We start from the raw sequence: 20,336 nt of genomic DNA, 5'->3' as shown, positions 1-20,336 counted from the left end.
GATGAATCGTCATCTTTGCGGCTTCGCGTTTGCTGGTTTGTCCCTCGCGGGCTCTCGTCGCGCTGTCTCTGCTCGCTGTAGAAACACGTGTGTCTCCGCACATCATGGAGTTCGAGGGCTGCAGCTGCTTCAGACAGAGACTCGTGTTGTCCACACTGAGCGGAAAACGAGTGAAAATACGAAACATCAGATCTAAAGATGACAATCCCGGCCTGCGAGGTGCGTTTAGATCACAATATCTCTCATGACATGTGACGCAGTAACACAGCTCTTCATCATCAAAACATCTCTACATGCATTTATGAAACATATTATCATCACAGAGTCATTAATCTACAGCACATGAGACGTCAAAAACACAACACAGATTTTTAGTTTCTATAGTTTTAAAAATGTTTATTACTTGCATCTCCAATTCATTTAATCATTTGTTTGTGATTCATTTGTTTAGTTTTTGTCATTTTGTATTATATTTATTCTATTTAATTTATTTTCTAAATAAAATACTACTGCATGTCCATGTTTTTATTTACTTTGTTTGATTGATTGTTTGTCATTTGAAGCTCTATTTATTCTAGACTTGTTTATTTGCCTTTTAGTTTCTTTTCTAAATAAAATAAGGTCTTGCTACTATATTAGAATTGATTTTTGTTTTTATTAGATTTAATAATTTAAAAAACTTGACTATTTTTTTAGTATTTTTTAGAATTTTTGGCTCTTTTTGGATACTTAAAATTCACATAAATTTAGTTATTGATCCACTTGACTTCATCAATCTTAAAGGATTGTATGAAATTTTAATCTTGTAATAAATACATAATCAAATTTATGTTTGACTACAAAACTAGTTTCAGACATTCTTCTCATCAGATTTCTTTGTTCAGTTTGAAATCTTGTTTTTAAGTGTTTAAACATGTTAATGTTCTTGCTCTGTTAATGAAGATACTGTTTTATAATTTCATTGAAAGCTAAATTCAGATGTGTTTGTGTTGGTCAGATTTTGAAGCGAGCTTCATCAGGCTCCTCGACAAAGTGACCAACGGCACCAGAATCGAGATCAACCAGACGGGTGAGTTCTGGTGAACACTGATGGATGGATGATTGACAGGTGTGTTGGTTGTTCTCTGATGGTGTGTGTGTGTGTGTGTGTGGATGCAGGAACGGTGTTGTTCTATCAGCCGGGTTTGCTGTACGGTGGCTCGGTGGAGCACGAGTGTAATGTCCAGCGCTCTGTGGGGTATTATCTGGAGGCTCTGCTCATGCTGGCTCCGTTCATGAAGACGCCGCTCAGAGCCGTGCTGAAGGGCGTCACCAACGACCCCACAGACCCATCGGTGAGTTACTGCACTGATATTTGACCTCTCACCTTTAGTGTTAATTTGCCATTTTAAAGGGATACTTCACCCAAAAATGAATTCTGTTATCATTTACTCACCCGAGTTTCTTTATTCTGTTGAGGACAAAAGATGATGTTTTCGACGGTAGCCATTGACTTCCATAGTATTTTTTTCCTTACTATGGAAGCCAGTGGCTATTGTTCACTGGTTGCCAGCATTCTTCATAATATCGTCTTTTGTGTTCAGCTGAATAAAGAAACTCATACAGGCTTGAAATTGCAGTTTTTGGGTGAACTATAATCCCTTTAAACAAAAATCTCTCATATCACAGATCCAGTGAGCTTTTATTTTTGAGATTGAGAGGGGTTATTGATATGAATATGAGCTATGTTGTTATGTAGGTCTTGATAAGTTAATAAGTCATGTTAATATCAGCCGTGTTCATGTGGAATTGCTGTCTGTGTTTTTGCTTTTGCTCTTCTGATAACTTGCTTCACAGCATTCTGTTCTTACATGAGAAACACTATAAAGTAGTTTTGTGAAAGAAACGTGAGAGCAAGATGAAATATATACTAAAAAATGAGCATAAAGGTTATGTAAGTGCATAAACATACTGTATAGCGTACGTTATTAAAAAATTGCCCTTGAGTTGAATTTATTTCTGTACATTTCTCTTTCACTCCATTTGTAGTACCTTCATACATTCCATGATAATAAAATAAAACAAATTATTTTTATATATTAAATTTTTTTTTGATTTTGGATTTATTTCTAGACACGATTGTTAATTTAATACATTTAATTTTTATTCATATAACTGTTTTGAAAACTATTGGCTATATTTTCCAACATTTTGTTCTAGTGTTCATGTTGGTTTGTTGTGTGTGTGTGTGGTAATACTATAGTACTATAGTCTGATTATCCGTATAAAATGCTAATGTTCTCTGTTCTCCAGGTGGATCTTCTGAAGGTCACTGCTATTCCTTTGATGAAGAAGTTTGGGATTGATGGAGACGGTCTGGAAATAAAGGTCTGTCAGGAGTGTGTCAAACAAAAACCTTTTTGAAACAAATTAAGTTGGTTTAGTGTCCCAGTGAATGCATGAACGGATGAAGCAGTGCAGTTCAAGTTGCTTTGGATAAAAGCATCTGCCACATGCATGGATGCGGTTGGGTTGTGTTGATGATCTTGTCTGTAGGTGCTGAAGCGAGGCATGGCTCCTGCAGGAGGAGGTGAGGTGCTCTTCACCTGTCCGGTTCGCCGCTCCGTGAAACCCGTTCAGCTCACAGAACCCGGAAAAATCAAGAGGATCCGAGGAACAGCGTATCCTTCCATTGATGATTAAACCGATTTGACACAGTACCACAATATTAGTTGCATCCAGTACACTTGAACTTTCACAAATCTCTACATCAGGGGCCGTATTCACAAAACATTTCATCTTACCACTAAGAGTTCTCCTAAAACCTCCTCCTTCAAACCTCTCCACAAAGCCTTTAATAAGGAATGGGGAGGAATCTTAAGCTAAGGGCAGGGAAGAGCTCGTTACTATGGCTTAGCTTAAGATTCCTCCCCATTCCTTATTAAAGGGCAGGGAAGAGCTCGTTACTATGGCTTACTAACTCTGATTGGCTGAGGGGTCTGTCATTTAATCCGAGAAATATTATAGGAGTAGTATCGTGTTGCCATATTCAAATAAAGAGTATAGAATAAAAATGTTGCCATATTCAAATAAAGAGTATAAAATGTAGGCAAAGTTTTGTTACAGATTTAGGAGCTGGTTTTTGTGGAAACCTGTTTTTGCCACTGAATAGAAAAATAAAACGGGTTAATTGTGACTTTTTATCTCACAATTGACTATTTTATGCAATTGCAAGTTTATATCTTATAATTCTGAGGAAAAAAAAAGTCAGAATTGTGTGACAAAGTTGCACTTGTTTTATTTTGTATTTAGAGGCAGAACCAGGCTTTAGCACTAAAACACTTTGTGAAATACTATTAGAGCAAACATTTAGGAGTCAGAAAATTAGGGCTGACATGCCTATTATAATTTTTTTAGGAGATGTCAAGTTTGGAGCTACTATTTGCCTGAAGATGTTTTGTGAATACAGCCCCAGTTCTTGATGAACACTTTTTGAAGTTAAATATAAACTAGTGAAATTGTGAAATCTAGCCTTCGAGTGTTTTTCGTTGATGTGTCTCATCACTGGTGTTTAGTGTTGATCTTTGACCGGCGTGCGTCAGGTTCTCGGTGCGAGTTTCTCCTCAGATGGCCAACAGGATCGTGGACTCGGCCAGGAGCATCCTGAACAAATTCATCCCAGATATTTACATCTACACCGACCACATGAAGGGAGCCAGCTCTGGGAAGTGAGTTTCTGCAGTCGGTCTGAGCTGATGAGCTGAACTGATTGTCAATAATTAAGGGATTCGTTTTATTGAACATTGGCAGTAGAGTGGGGTTTAGTTGTGAAGCAACGTCAATGACCTAGAAAACACCCCAGTAATGGCTCAGAGGCTAACCTAATGTCGTGCTGGTAAGCAGTGAGTAAGAGGTTATGGTGAAGTGACTAATGCTCTGTGTTGTGTGCAGGTCTCCAGGGTTCGGTCTGACGCTGGTGGCTGAGACGGTGAACGGCACGTTTCTGGGCGCTGAGGTCGTGTCCACACCGCAGGGTCAGGGAGATCCGGTGCTGCCGGAGGACTTGGGCAGAAACTGTGCCAAACTACTGCTGGAGGAGATCTACAGGGTGAGCAGAACCAAACACACACGCATTTGGTTTCCATAATTTATGGGGACTCTCCATAGGCGAGATTGTTTTCATATTGTACAATCTGTATTTTCTGCCCTCTACACCAAAACCTACCCCTCACATGAAACTGAATATGAAAATGAATAAAGCTGAAATAAAGACATATTCTCTGAATTATAAAACGGTAAAAGTGGGTGAGTCCAATATCATTGGTCTTCAAAAGTGGGTGGGTCCAATATCATTGGTCTTCAAAAGTGGGTGGGTCCTATCCTACCAATATACAATGGTCCCGACACCCATGCCAGGACCGCACGCACCTCAAACAAATACACGCACACACACCTCAAAGAAATACACACACACATTCATACACCTTTCAAACAAACACACACTCACCAACAAACACGCATCTCAGACAAACACACACAACTTTCAAATAAACACACACACCCAAACAAACACACACTCACACAATAAATAAATATATTTGTATTTAAAAATAAAAAAATGCTCTTTGTTTTGACGACTAACGTGTTTACTGAAATTTAAAAAGTACAGTTATGTAAAGCGTTACCAGATATTTTAATGTTGATTAATTTTAATTAAGCTGAAGTTTGTAATTCCTGTTGTTTGAATGGCAGACTGAGATATGACATCATTAATTCAACCACCTGTTTGTTTGACCAATGACTGATGAAGGTCTGATAATTACTCTGAAAAGTGTTTGTCTGCTTGCACTTGGATGGAAAGAGTCTTAAAGGGATGGTTCACCCAAAAATGAAAGTGCTGAACACAAAGGAAGATATTTTGAAGAAAGTTTGTAACCAGGCTGTTTTGGGGCACCATTGACTTCATAGTAGGGAAAAAAATACTATGGAAGTCAACAGCACCCCCAGAACTGCTGTTTCCCACATTCTTCAGAATATCTTCCTTTGTGTTCAGCAGAACAAACACATTCATACAGGTTTGGAACTACCTGAGGGTGAGTAAATGATGACACAATTTTCATTTTGGGGTGAACTATCCCTTTAATCAAAGCGTGGTTTGGCTTGTTTACACTGTCCTGGTGCAGAGGCATGCTGGGAAATAGATGCTTGTCTGTTACATCTCAGTATGAGAGGTGAGGTTGTTGTTGTATGAGAAAGCGTGTGTTTGTGATTGAGAACGGGTGAGAGAGCCGGTGGGCCGCAGCGATTAGATCCGCTCTGCTAAAGGGGATTACAGCCGTCTAACCGTAATCCACTGTAACTCACTGTACTGACACCAGATAAACACTCAGCATACGCTCCCTTCATAGTGCGCACACGGGGAACACAAGCGCCACCCGTCTCTCTCTCGCTGCGAGGCTTGTGACGTGAGTTAAAATGGGCTGATTCTGTGTTTTTCATACTGAATGCTGGGTGGCAGGGGCGTTATAGGGCATCTTTTTAGGACTGTTAATATTTGAAGGTGCTGGCTGATCGCACACAACAGCCACTGCGTGCACGCATGCATTTGTGTGTGTGTGTGTGTGTGTGTGTGTTGAGGTTAATCAGTAGCTGGTGGTCGATCTCTGTAGTAAACAGCTCCTGAATGCAGACTAGTTCTGATTGTGCTGCTGTTGGATGGACTGGAAAACATGATGTGAGTTTATGCTCTCTCTTTACGAATCCAAAAATATGTTTTTGTTTTTAAATGGAAAAAGTCTGAATTACCATCTGAATGTTCAGTCTGTTTTAATGCATTTCAGTGAATACATTTTTTAAAACAATATTGATATTGTGCTAATTTTAAGGAAAAATTATTTTAATATATTATATTCATTAAGAAAACCTTGTTTATTATGTCACTGCTAGGCTTGCTTTAGGCTTATTTCTTTGGTATTGCTCAAGAAATGCTTAACTAAGTAGCAAGTAATTAGTATTTGTAATTGTCTTTATTTTTGTTAATTTTATTTTGTGTAATTTTATTACTATTTTATTTTCATTTTTGTTTATTTCTTTGATTTTGCACATGAAATGCTTAACTAAATAGCAAGTAATTTGTATTTTTAATTTTTTTTATTTAATTTTTTATATTTTAATTTTTTATTTATTTTTATTACTATTTTATAGCATTTTATTTTCATCTTTGTTTATTTGATTTTGCACATGAAATGCATAACTAAGTAGAAAGTTATTAGTACTTCTAGTTATTAATACATGAAAGTTCTTTTTTTTTTTTAACGATTTTATTTTTAAAAATTAATTGTTTATTTCTTTGATTTCTGCACATCATGAAATACTTAAATGAATGGCAGGTTATTCATACTTGTAGGTATTAATTAAAGCATATTTCTGTATTATATAATTTATTTATTCATTTTATATATATATATATATATATATATATATATATATATATATATATATATATATATATATATATATATATATATATATATATATATATATATATATATATATATATATATATACACACACACACACACAAATGCTAGCAGTCAGGGTTTTTTTTTTTTTTGAGTGGGCCGACAGAACATATCAGCTATTGTTTTGATGTTGGGGGTGGGGTAACTTGTTATTCAACCAATAGCAGACAGGTGCAGTGTTAAAAACCTGTTTGAAAACAGTCACAATTTTTTTGTTTGTGCAGGAACAACACACTTGAGCTTTAAAAGGGTTTTTGTTACAAAAAGACATGGTGGTTTTTAGCATGTTGTCATATGAACAATCATTCAGTAATTTTTCTGAGTTTGTGTTGGTGGTGCAGGAATTATGGGAGCGTTTGTGTCCAAAATGAAACCTTTTCTTGATACCCAAACATGTTAATAACACAATATCATCATTTTGCACTTTTTTTTTAGTATCTTCACTTGTCAAAATGAATAGCTGAGGATCAGACTACATGAGTTCTGTTATGACTGTTGTTGTTTTCAGCAGCCAGTCGTTGATCATCCAGCACTCCCAGATGTTGTTTTTGTGTTTTTGCGAATGAGTCCGGTTATTTTCATCAGTTTTCTGAATGACGCATACTCTTGTTTGTATTGCGTGTGTTTTGGCAGAGCTGTGCGGTCACTGACACGCTCGTGTCCTTGTTTGTGTCAGTGGGTATGAGAGTATCGACTGCTGTCAGCGACACAAACATGAGTCTCATCAAGAACTGGCATATTTCACTGCAAAATCAAAATAATATTTTGCATGAAAAAAGTCTAACTTTATTTTTCACATTATATTCTCAAATGAAACACATTTTGCCCAAAAAAGTCTTGATGCAAAAATAAAATATATTATGTATTTTGTCATTTTAATATTATTTATACATTACATTACATTTCATTTTTTTATACCATGGTAAAATAGTATTTAGCCTAATTTATGCTGAGCTAAAGCATTTAGATCAGACAGTGATATTCATTACAAATAAAATGCATAATCAGTTTGTTTTGAATTTTATTTTTATATCTTCAGTTTTTTTTATATGTCTATAGTTTTTATTTTTATTTCAGTTTTAGTTATTTTATATTCCTAATGTTAATGCAGCATAACAATGTAAGAAAGTTTGCTACGTAAAAAAAAAAAGTTTGCATTAATTTTAAATGTCTTAGTGTTTTTGTTTATTAGATACATTTTGCTTTCTTTTGGCTCTGCTGCTGATGAAGCGTTAAATATAATTTTTCCTCTGAAACACGCATGTCTGATTCTGTTTCTGGAGATCTCATGTCTTGTAAACATGCGGCCGGTTGTTATGCAGGTTTGACAAAGACGTTCAGTGTGCGGCTTCATAATTGCATTTGAGGATCCGTGCAGCAGCAGACGGTGAATATGACCGGAGCATCACGTGGAGAGCGCTGCACCTTCGTTAACGCTCACGGAGCGAAATGTTTGGGACTTTTCCAACAGGCATTATGGGAAAGTTTCCGAGTGTTTCTCATCATGATACAAAAAGTACAGCATTAGATCAAATCAATCCCTTTATCAGGACGTGAATGTCTCTTATTGGAGTCTCAGTTCTTGGTGAGGATTGACTTGTTTAATATCTTTGTAGTTTTTCATTCTTAATGCAAATGTAATATTCCTAATTGCATCACTGTCTCTTTAAATGAGGACGTACAGTTATGTATTTTAGTTAATTTCGTGTCCAGGTTGATGAGTTTGTTCATGAATGTCGATGGCTCAGACCTTTCTGTTTTGTGCTACTGAAATGAATGATAAAGATATTATGTTTTTGTTTGGATGTTTTCTTATTTTCTATGTAGAATCATTTTAATGCTGTAATGTATATGAATATGCTAATTATTCAGTACTGTGTAGGGCTATGTATAAAAGCACTATGGTTATTGTTTTATCATATTCATGAACTAAAAGACCTGATTTGTTGTTGCAGTTGTTTCTGCTAGACTTGTTTCGCTTATTTCTTTAATTTTGCACATTAAGTGCATAAGTAGCAGTTTATTAGTACTTTTAATTATTAGCATTCTTTATATTTTAATATTTTTTATTTTATTTTTTAAGTATATATATAATTTTTTTTTTTTTTTTTTTTTTAAACAGGCCAACATAATTTTATATTTATGTGTGTGTGTATATATATATATATATATGTATGAATGACTGAATAGCTTTTTTTTTTTTTTTTACTGCTGACAGGACGTAACAACCAATGGCGTGATGTTGGGGGCGGGGCTGTACTGGTTTGGTCAACCAATGGCAGACAGCGTTTGAAACCTGTTTGAAAACAGTCATTATTTTGGCAACAAGCTTCAGCTTTTTATTACAAGGTTGTTTTAACTTTTATTTTTTTCATATGAACAGTTATTATTATTTTCGCAAGAAACAAAAATGTAACATTAGACCATAAGACCGAACCGAATATCAGGATCTAAAAGTCACTTCTGGAAATGAGGATTGACTTGTTTTAAAGGTTTTGAACGTTTCATCCTAAATGCAAATGTTTTACTCTTCAGTTTCTTAGTAATGTAAACCCTTCACAAAGAGACTTTTTTTTTTTTTTTTTTTTTGATGTTATACTTGAGAATGCATTAATGTTAATGCCATCATTTATGAATATAATAACTGCATATGAAAGTATCATGGTAATTGTTCTGTGGTTCTTGAGAGTTAAAGTGGATTTTAAAGTGTTTGCATGTGGATCAAACTTGAATTATGTCATTTGCATTTGTGGTTTACAGCGCACAGGATCAGTGTTTAGAGTAGTTTAATGTAGTGTTTCAGCAGCTTCATCATGAATTCATCAGACACAGAGGAGCTCTTCAGTTTTAACCTGAGATGCAGATCCGTGTTTGAGGAACATTTTCCTGAATATCCCACACATTCTCCCTCTGATTACTGCCGTCTGTCCAGTTAAAGCTGGATGAGCTTCATGTTCAGAGCCACTAAACTCGGTCAGTGGTAGCTTGACGTTTTGACGACTGCTTGTGAACGACTGTCAATGGAGAAACTCTTTACTAGCAGAGACCTGCTAACCAGCCTAACCTCCACCCACTGTTCTTTTAGCTTCATGGAATTACTATTGTCGTCTTCATTAATGTCTTTATCTAGTTTTTATATAGTCAGTTTTCATTCAAATTGTAGCTTTGCGTTTTTGTCTTTATTAGTTTATAGATATATATATATATATATATTTCATTTAAGATATTTTAGTATATCAAGTTGTTGTTTTTGTTTATTAGTTTTTGTTTGTTTTTTATTTTAGTATCAAGATTTTTTTTATAACTATTTTATTTTAATTTTTTTTATTTCAGTTCAGTTTGTTATTTTAGCACATCAAGTTAAACAAAATGAAAATGATTTCCTTGGCAGCTAGCTTAAATCAAATAATGTTCAGTTTTTGTTCATTTTGTTGCAAGATTTTGTTTTAGTTCTATTTAATTATAATAATAACCCTGCTTTGACCCCATTGATTCTGACCTTTCTTGTTTTCTCTTCCAGGGCGGCTGTGTGGATTCGACCAATCAGAGTTTGGCTCTCTTGTACATGACGTTAGGCCAGCAGGATGTGTCTAAAACGCTGCTAGGACCCCTCTCTCCCTACACGTGAGCACTCACACACACACACACACAACCAGAGGAGTAAGAGCCAAAGAAGTGTTTTTCAGGGATCTGACATCAGTATCAAGTACTCAAGTATACATGAATTACAAAAACTATCAAATGTCATCTCAAACTGCTTGCAGCTTTTCCATGTGATGCAGAAAGACTGCTATCTTTACTGTTAGCTTGGTGCCATTTGACACCACGGATGCACTTCCATTTTTTTTTAACTATATATAATTATGGCATCCAGAACTGTCTTTTTCCCAGTGATACTATTTCATCTGTTTGTGTCCGGATCCAGCAGTTTTCTCTCTGCCGTCATGAATTGTCCATTTTCAGTTATCATGGTACCGGTGCTGTGTGCATGTCAAGTACAGTACTATGATAACTGAAGATTGACGGTGCCAACACGTGCCTCACCTCCAGGGACTCCAGCTTCATATGAGCAGGGGATTGATGCTGAAACATGTCTAATGCAGTCTTCAGAATTTTGTATTTATTAATGGTTTGAATTAGTTTTTATTTTTATATTTTATTTATTTATTTCTCCGTTTTGCTAATTTTAGTGTTTTTGGAAATTATTTTATGTCTTTTTAGGATTTTTTCAGCTTTAGTTATTTTAGTACATCAAGTTTAACTAAATGAGATGTTTCCTTGGCAACTAAATTAAATTATTTATGTATTTCTTTCAGTTAACATTTATTTTATTTCAAATGACAATCTTTTTTTATTTTATTTAACTATATTAAACACCCTTTTTTGGTATTTTTATTAGAATTTTACATTAATGTTGTTTTTAATGTGGTTTTAATTAATGCTGTTTTCTTTAGATCTAAACTAACAATAAATCGGATTCCAAAACGTTTTTGACACGACTCCTTGGTCCTAAAATATTTAATATTTCTATAATTTAACAACCTTAACGGTTCTCTAATGTTGGTTAATGGTCACATGACATGCAGCTACACAAATAAAATACTTTCACTTTTTGTTTGTTTCAAATTACCTTAAATTTATTTTATATTTTTAAATATTTATTTTTTATTATTTATTAGATTTAACAACTTATTTACATTTTATTTTCAAATTATTTCTTTATATTATTTACTAGTTTATATTTTATGATTTATTTGGTTATTAGCTTTAAATCAAGTCACAAACCCCTTGTTTAGGAAACTCTCTGCGATAAAGTATCAGAGAGAACCCTACGACTACCATGCTGTTAACGTACCATGGTAATACCATGTTTTTGGTCATGTACTAGGGTAACGATGATGATTTTGTCTGGGATGATATTAGACTCAAAATGATTGATAGATGCACAAATTATCCATATACTGCATAAAGTTTATGCATGCATCTTACTAACCACAAACAAATGTCTTTCAATTTGTGACCTCTTTCAATTTCAAATTTATTTTTCATAAGTTTGTAGGTACAGACATCTGTTGCGGCCATTCTTGGCCGTTTTTATGAGGCTTTTTTAAAATAGTTCATATCGATATCGGAATTAAATCGTATCGACCGAAATTAATAAATATATGGTGATAATTTTGGCCATATCGTCACAACATTTTTATCCACAAATCTGTGTGTATTTGTTCAAATCTCTGCACAATAATTTAATCCCGAATTCCACTCAAATTGAAAGACATGTTTGTGGTTAGTAAGATGCATGCATAACATTTATGCAGTATATGGATAATTGTGCGTCTATTAATCATTTTGAGTCTACCATCATCCCATAATTTTGTTCTTGTTGAAACCATCATCTAACTCTCACTGTTTTCCATGCAGCATCGAGTTCCTGAGACACATCCGAGACTTCTTTCAGATGATGTTCAAGATCGAGCAACAGAAACCTGGAGAAGATGAACAGAGAGGAGGAGAGAAGGTCCTGATGACGTGTGTGGGAGCCGGATACAGCAACATCAGCAAAACCATCAAATAAAGACTTGAGCGTCTGCCTAGGACTGAAGAGTTTGTGTTATACTGTGTTTTTGTATTTTACAGTGGAATGATAGCATTCCCATATTTTTTCATAAAGAAGTGTCTGCTGAACATTTTGTACCACTTTGAGAGGCGTTTTTGTGCTTCACAATGCATTTTCAGATGGAGGTGCCAGTAATAAAGTAATAAACGCATGTGCCGTTTCTTTGCTGATCTCTGCGTTTCTGAGGTGTTTGATATTCTCGAGTCATTCTGCATTTCTGCACCTTTAATTCACGCCTCAGTCCGTCCCGAAGAGGATTATTGAGACCCGCGCGTCTTATCTTTCTCCACAATCCCATTTCAGTACACCACACTACAATGACAGGGACATTTGCTTGATGCATTCGCTTTCAAAACACGCAACTACTGTTAAAGACCTGATGAAATCAGAACGGGAATTGTAAGGGTTTGACTCATGTCAGTAGTATTGAGGTCAACTGCACTAGGGTTATAAATAAAACTTTAATAGAAATAATAAACATTTTATTTCATTTAGTTGTCAAAGCAACATTTCTCCTTTTTAATTTTAAGTTTATGCACTAAAATAACTAAAGCTGAAATTACAATTTATGAAAACTATATAGATGTATTTGTGTGTGTGTGTGTATATATATATATATATATAATAGAGAGAGAGAGAGATTAATAAAAAGGAGAAAAAAATTACTAGTACTTTAAAATTAAATAACTAAGCTAAAAACAAAAAGTAATCATATAGATAGATGGATGGATAGATTTTTTAAATATTTTGAACAATATCTCAATATTAAAACCTTGTATTTTCTTCATTAATATTCAAAAAGTTAAATTAATATAGACTGAACAACAAAAGAAAATTGACATCAAGCTCTGGGCAGCTAGTAATTATATTTTTTTTATACAAATATTCTTTCTTACTATGTTATGCAAATTTCCATCAGAAAATGCAGCTGTATTTAAACACATTTCAGGTTTATCAGGGTTACTATTGCTTAATTAAAACTATTAAAATAAATATATTAGATGAAAAAAGTAATGTTGCCTTGGAAACTAACTTGAATTTAAGTTGAAGCATAAAAATTAGTAACTGGAAATATATAAAATGGCCAAAACAAAATGACTAAAAATTTAACTTTAAAATGAAACCTGAAAATGTACAATTAAAAGCAATAATTAGATTTAAATCGCACTGATAGATCGGACAGAGAAAGTGAGCGAGCTCATAATGCTTGTGTTTTCTGTGAAATCTGAGCCTCTGTTTCCTTCCAGATCCATCAGCTTCCTCCGCCGTTCTTCTGTTTCCTCGGCTAATGTGAGAAATGCTCTTGTTTGGACGGATCGCTGATGTTTTTGTTCTGATCTCTGCTCAGGAGTTTTTTAAAAGCTTCCTATTGTTGTCTTTGGCTTTGGGTTTCTCTTCTGATACTCGTCCGTTCTCCATCAGACATTTATAGTGATTTGGCCTTTGTTCTCTCAGAAAAGAGTTGCGCAAAGACTAAATATTGACAGATGATCAGCAGTGATTTCTCTGAGTGGAATAAAAGCCTTTAGTCATGCTGGAAACACATGCGAGGTCAAAGGGCATCCCACAGTTTGATGACTTTCAGGTCTGAGGAAACTTTCTCCAGAAAGCTGTCTTGAGAAATAGTAGTTTCACAGCTGAGACGCCTCAGGTTTTCTGTGTGTTCTTTTCTCGTTTGGCCTCTTCGTTCCTTCTTCCAGCATTTCATTTTCATTTCTTCTTTCTCACTTTTCTTGTGCCAAAATTGGCCATCTGTATCTACATTTGCAGTTTGGGCTTCTTCCTCTTTACATGAAAGAGTAAATGACCAAAACACTGTAATGCCAACAAGTCTCTTCACCATTTAATGAAGTAATACGCATAATATATGTTTGTGTATGTGTATAAATAAATACAAATGCATAGATGTAAGAAATATTTACATGAACTGTGTATATATACACTATATTGTCAAAAGTATTGGCACCCCCTTCTAATGAACAGGTTTGACTACTTTAGTAATTTCTATGAGTACAAATCCTAATGTTTAAGCATATAATGATATTCTAGGGAATTGTGTGCTTCTAATTTTATAGCATATTCTAACATGGCAGTGTCTCAGAAAGACATGATTGATTGAGTCAGTGTGGAAGAACTTGACTGGTCTGCAGAAAGACAAGTCCTGATCCCAGCTGAACACCTCTGGTGTGACTTTATATGCAGACCTTGAGCCAAAAACTCATCACCAAACACCAATGACTTGTACGTAAGGGTACTGACATTTTAGACACGTCCAAAACTGTTGCAACAGAGATGGAAATACAATTTTTAAATACATGAATTATGTTTTCATCTTTGTTGTCACAGTTTTGTTAGTGCCTTCTTCTGTTCTAAAGAAGGGGGTGTCCCAACACTTTTGTCCTTATAGTGTCTGTACAAGTCATTGGTGTTTGGTGATGAGTTTTTGTAACATAGTTTTGTCTCATATTCATCTTTTAATCATATTTGTCTTGACTCCACAGCCAACAGAGCAATTTTGTCTTTACTGTTCCTATACTTATGGAGGGGACTGTATATATATATATATATATATATATACATATTAGTGCTGTCAAGCGATTAATCGCATCCAAAGTAAAAGTTTTTGTTTACATAATGTGCATTGTGTATATTTATTATGTATTTATAAATACACACACATACAGCATATATTTTGAAAATATTTACATGTATTTGCATGTATATTTTTATATTTATATTATATATAAATATATTTTTCTTAAATATATACATGCATGCGTGTTTATATATACATAACTATACACAGTATACACATGTAAACAAAAACTTATTTTGCATGCGATTAATCGCAATTAATCGTTTGACAGCACTAATATATATATATATATATATATTCATATTTATATTATACATAAATATAAATATTACATATATTTCTTAAATGTATACATATATGTTTGTGTATTTATATATACATATACACAGTACATGTGTAAACAAACTTATTTTGGATGCGATTAATCGATTTGACAGTACTAATAATATTCAAAATCAAAGAAAATACATATAAATGCATTTAAAATGAAACATAATTATTCATATATTTTATATATTAATACATTTGTAAATAATATTACAAAAAATATATATTTACGTATTTAAAAATAAATATTTAAAATAAACATAAATTACTTTATATTAAAATAAATGTATATATTTATTTTCAAAATAATATTCCGAGTAAAATCAATATTATTCAGAATAAAAACATCTAAATGATTTTAAAATTAAATATCAATACAATAAAAATAAAATAAATATCCATTTATTTACAATAAAAATAAACCTTTTTACTTATTTTTGTAAGTCCCTTTTTTGTTTTAGTTTTTTTAATAATAATATAATATTGTTATACTGTTATGTTTTACAACATGTAAAGTGATTAAGAAGAACATGCAGTTTTATGTGAAGTATTGTGAAGTAAAGCGGTGTGCTGCAGCAGCGTGTGTTCATGATGGCGGCGGCGGCGGAGGAGAGCGGCAGCGGCGGCAGCAGCGACTCGGGCAGCACCGCGGAGGAGGAGCGCGTGCGGCGGCTCTTCCAGACGTGCGACGGGGACGGAGACGGATACATTAACCGGTCAGAAACCTCAGCAAACGCACTCCGACGGGTTTACGTGCAGAATAATAACTCTGGAGACTCGCTGAGCCGAGCAGCGGGACAGGCGCGGTGCGACACCAGTCTTTTAGTTTGTATAAACGATCGCAAAGCAGCGATATTATGATTTAATCAACGACAAGAAGGCAAAACAAACATATTAACGCGTATAAAGTTGGTCGGACGCTCGTGGGCTTGTCAGAGGTGTGTTAGTTGTGGCGTCGGAAGTGGCAGGAAATGTTTCATCCTCATCCGCTAAACTCTGGGGTTTGTTGATGTTTCTGAGCTTGTTTCAGTGTTGATAGTTTGTAATGTTGTTGGCGGGACATTTTGCGTACATTTCTGAATTAAAAGTGATTCTGAAGAGGTGATATTGATGGCATCAGAACTGATTTGCCATCTTTTTCTTTGCTAAAAAAGACAACAACACGTTTCAGTGTGATTTAAATAAAAAAGTTGAATATCGTTAAATGTTATGCATCTGCTCCAAAAGTATTTGGACACTTAAAATGACTCTTTAAAATGTCTAAATATCGTTGCGTTAGATGCAGAATATAAAAAAGAAAGATGCACATACTTTACAAGCAAAAACATGTTAAACTTGTTCAGTTTCAAATGAAAACATGCCGCTTTCGAGTTTAGTATTAAGTACTGAGCTAGAGCATATCATGCATTCAAGTCATTCAAATAATGCAGAAGCTTTATATTGTTTTAAGTTTGTTTTTTAATATTATTTCACATTTTTATTGCACTTCTTAATGCATGATGTCTAACAAAACATTTATTTCAAATAAAGCAAACCATGAAATATGAGAAATGTGACATTTATGAAAATGTGCTGGAAATGTGCTCACCCTCAGGCCATCTGAGATATAGATGAGTTTGTTTCTTCATCAGGTTTGTAGAAATGTGTCTCTGCATCAGTGTCTCAGCAATGGATGCTCTGCAGTGAATGGGTGCCGTCAGAATGAGAGTCCAAACAGCTGATAAAAACATCACAATAATCCACACCACTCCAGTCCATCAGTTAACATCTGGAGAAGACTAAAGCTGAAACAAATCCATCATTAAGATGTTTTTAACTCAAAATATGAATCCATAATAATCCATAATAATGCTTCCTCCAGTGAAAAAGTGTTCTGGTCTGAATCAGGAGAGAAATCTGCACAGATCAAGCAGCGTTTACAAGACAAAACAGATCAAATAAACATTTGAGACAACAGGAGATGGACTTTTTCACTGGAGGAAGCGTTATTATGGATTATAGACTCGTATTTGAGTTAAAAACATCTTAATGCTGGATGTGTTTCATCTTTTGTCTTCTCCAGATGTTAACTGAAGGACTGGAGTGGTGTGGATTATTGTGATGTTTTTATCAGCTGTTTGGACTCTCATTCTGACGGCACCCATTCACTGCAGAGCATCCACTGCTGAGCGAGTGATGAATGTAGTGTGTCATCTAGATTTACACTTAGTTATAAATATGACTTCGCTTGATCGTTCATGTGTTTACAAATCATAACTTTGATATTTCCAACTCCACTTGTAGATGACTAGGTGATTGTGAAACATTAGTGGAAGATGTTCACAGTGAATGTGATGAAGTTGTGAGAAAATATCCTGCAGATACACACAGTTTTTCATGCTTTTCCTGATTAAACTGTCCAGATGCAATTTGGGATGACTGCACATAATCTCATTGCATGTTTTACCTCTATCTTGAATCTCAAGCATCTCTGTATTTTGGTCAGGAATGATCTGCTGATGGTCTGCCGGCAGCTGAACATGGAGGATTCGGTGGCAGAGATCATGGGGCAGCTCGGCGCACACGAGCGAGGAAAGATCTCCTTGGAAGACTTCACACGCTGCCGCATGCAGCTGGTCAACGAGATCCGCAAGGAGGAAGGACAGCTATCGCTGCTCTCCGGCGACTCGGAGAAGAGGAAACCTCACGCGTGTGTTGCCTCCTGGCCCACCAGCAGCGAGAACAGTCTAGGTGTGTTATCTATATGAGGATTTTCCTGTCCAGGGGCTGCATTTATAAAATGTTGTGCAGAAACCATCCTAAATTTGAACAGAAAACACATGTACACCTCTCTTTCAGATGTGACATCTATGAAATCTTGTTTCAGCTCTCTGCCTTGTAAATGACTCCTAATTAATGTCATTAACATATAAAAGATCACCAGTCATCATCCAAATTCGTTGATTTAGAACAGCGAGCTGCAAGAACAGCTTACATTTTCAAAAACCTTCAGTACGCTGGCTCAGACCCTGACATGACGCTAAGCACTTTTCCAGGTCAACGCCAGTTTTTAAAAATATGAGCGCTAGCGTGGATTTAAGCGTACACACACTCTAAGATCAAATCTGTGTGTACACACACTTTATAAATGAGGCCCATCATCTCTATGAAGTCCATATGTTAATTAATTGTTATCAAAGTCTTCCAGAGCAATTGCCTTGCATGGTATGTACTTTAAAAATAAACATTTAGTATGTAGCATATTAGTGTACACTTTGTTTTTTTTTTTTGTAGCATTAATGGACAAAAATATAGACGTTTTTGTATTAAAACAATCACATTTATTGTTAATAATGAGAAAAATATTGAGTGCAACAGTGCCGTTTTTTTTATTACACACCATGCTTCTTTATTTGCAATAATGGACAAAAATATGGCATGCAACAGTATAATTTTTAACTTAAAAATCACAATGTATTAGCAATTATGGACAAAAATATGGAGTGCAACAGTATATTTTTTGTTTTAAAAACCTGTTATTTGTATTAAAATCCACAAATTCTTTAGCAATAATTGGCAAAAATATAGAGTGCAATGTATAATTTTTTTATTAAAAATCATAATTTTTATTATCAATAATGGACAAAAATATAAAGTGCAACAGTATGTTTTAAATAACACATTTTATTAGTATTAAAGGACAAAAATATAGAGTGCAACAGTATGAATTTTGTATTAAAAATCAGTTCCATATGGAAATAAGTTAATTATTTTAAAGTTAGACCTACTGTGAGCTCTGAGGTTATTAATTGATCGTTTATTCTTTTATCAAATCCATTTTTTTCTTTAAGTAATCATATTTAATAGATAAAAATTCCTGGCCACAAAATAAAAATTATGATTATGGCAGCTGCACTCTCAAAATACTGAAATCTTTTTATAATTATTTGCATATTTTGCAGTAGGCTTATAATCTGTTTTCTATATACATTATCAACAATTTTAAATTGATATAAATCATAGCTCTTTCCACCAAGTTCACAGTCTTGTATCTTTGTCTTTTTTTTTCGAGTACATTTTTGCTTCAAATCAAAGTTTATGTTATGATTTGCCTCATAGCTGGTTGATTTGGTTTGTGGCTTTTAACTCTTTTCTGTGGGAAATTTGGGAAAGCATCCCATATTTATATTCTGTGTTAATGCAGTGTGTTTGTTTGTTCACACAGGCGCTCGTGAGAGCTGGGAGTTTGATTCTGGAGCTCAAGACTTACAGAGTCCAGACCTACAGTCTCCGACACAAACACATGCTCCGCAGCAGAGCTCACCGTTGCTCCAGAAACTCCTGGATCAGCCCAGCGCTCTGGAGCCTCCGGCTGGACTTCACAAGCTCCTGTCCCAGCATCCCTCCGGCCACGGCGGAAGCTACCTGGAACTGGCCAATACTGTGAGTCTGAGCGCTGTTTAACAGCTACCTTTGATTGCAACTGGCAAGAATAAATCCATTTCATGTGGCTACTGCATTATAGTGATGAACTGCTTGTGATGCATGGGAATTTACTTAGTATGGGTAGCTTTTGTTATTCAACCCCTTTGTTTTAACCAGGCGGGACTCAACAAATCAATTATTTTTGACATTATAACTTACATATTGTAATTATGGTACATATTGTCAGTGCTGAATCTCAGTGGATTTTTACTATGGCAACATTAATAATATTATAAGTAACTATAAAAAAAGCTATGATTTTTTTTTAAATTAACCTTTGATATATTACGGTAGTATTTCTTGCACTGCCTTTAATTTTTGCTGCTTTATTTGAAAACCATTGTATTATGAGATTTTTACAGTGAGATATATAACTGCACACTCACTTATAGGTTTATTTTTATCAGCTTAAATATATTTTTATCGTTTGCATTAATGCTTCATTACAGAATTTATAAAAATACTTTATTACAGCAGTGAGAAAATGATAAGAATCATCGAGATTATTGAGAATGACAAACAAACTGTATGCAACAGTATAATTAATTTAATGGTCATTAAAATAGGCTAAAATAGATTAATTATTATTTTGTTTGTTTTTTGGGGCAAAAATGTATGAGAGCCTATTTCCACCAAATAAAAAATAAAAAAATCATGTGTATTTTAAAAGTGGAAATGATGACAGTTGAAATTTTGAGATAAAGCAAAAACTAATATTTATATCAGAATTTTGAAATTAACTTTTTAAAAGTTTTTAATTACATAATTATGATTGTGAGATTATCAGAATTCATAAAAAGCCATAATTTCTATTTTTTTCATCTCAATTTTA

At 34.3% G+C, this 20,336-nt stretch overlaps 3 protein-coding genes across 3 annotated transcripts in view; 2 read left to right on the top strand and 1 right to left on the bottom strand.

Moving 5' to 3' along the window:
* Positions 1–20,336, bottom strand: part of LOC306871772 (guanine nucleotide-binding protein G(I)/G(S)/G(O) subunit gamma-10-like) — a 480,959-nt gene that overhangs the window by 174,689 nt on the left and 285,934 nt on the right. The window lies entirely within an intron of this gene.
* LOC306871765 (RNA 3'-terminal phosphate cyclase-like protein) lies at positions 55–12,287 on the top strand. Its single transcript, XM_079419909.1, has 9 exons — positions 55–219; positions 998–1,069; positions 1,159–1,334; positions 2,293–2,367; positions 2,536–2,660; positions 3,582–3,707; positions 3,931–4,087; positions 10,021–10,124; positions 11,922–12,287. Exons 1-9 carry the CDS (start codon positions 105–107, stop codon positions 12,073–12,075), a joined length of 1,104 nt encoding a protein of 367 aa, XP_079276035.1. The 5' UTR covers positions 55–104; the 3' UTR covers positions 12,076–12,287.
* LOC306871757 (colorectal mutant cancer protein-like) overlaps positions 15,619–20,336 on the top strand; it is an 84,563-nt gene continuing 79,845 nt past the window's right edge. The window contains exons 1-3 of the mRNA XM_079419895.1: positions 15,619–15,756; positions 17,526–17,770; positions 19,245–19,462. Of these exons, the coding sequence (XP_079276021.1) occupies positions 15,629–15,756; positions 17,526–17,770; positions 19,245–19,462 (591 nt within the window). The 5' untranslated portion in view covers positions 15,619–15,628. The remainder of the gene's footprint in view (positions 15,757–17,525; positions 17,771–19,244; positions 19,463–20,336) is intronic.

This window comes from Barbus barbus, assembly GCF_936440315.1.
Source record: "Barbus barbus genome assembly, chromosome: 6".
NCBI classification, from domain to species: Eukaryota; Metazoa; Chordata; class Actinopteri; order Cypriniformes; family Cyprinidae; genus Barbus; species Barbus barbus.
This window is presented reverse-complemented; position numbering and strand designations above follow the sequence as displayed.

What these genes read in the sequence shown, in the direction of transcription:
- LOC306871765 (XM_079419909.1), top strand. Translation starts at nt 105, where the DNA reads ATGGAGTTCGAGGGCTGCAGCTGCTTCAGACAGAGACTCGTGTTGTCC. An exon ending in AAGGGAGCCAGCTCTGGGAA is followed by an intron (nt 3,708 to 3,930) that starts GTGAGTTTCTGC and finishes TGTTGTGTGCAG; the next exon opens with GTCTCCAGGGTTCGGTCTGA. An exon ending in GGACCCCTCTCTCCCTACAC is followed by an intron (nt 10,125 to 11,921) that starts GTGAGCACTCAC and finishes TTTTCCATGCAG; the next exon opens with CATCGAGTTCCTGAGACACA.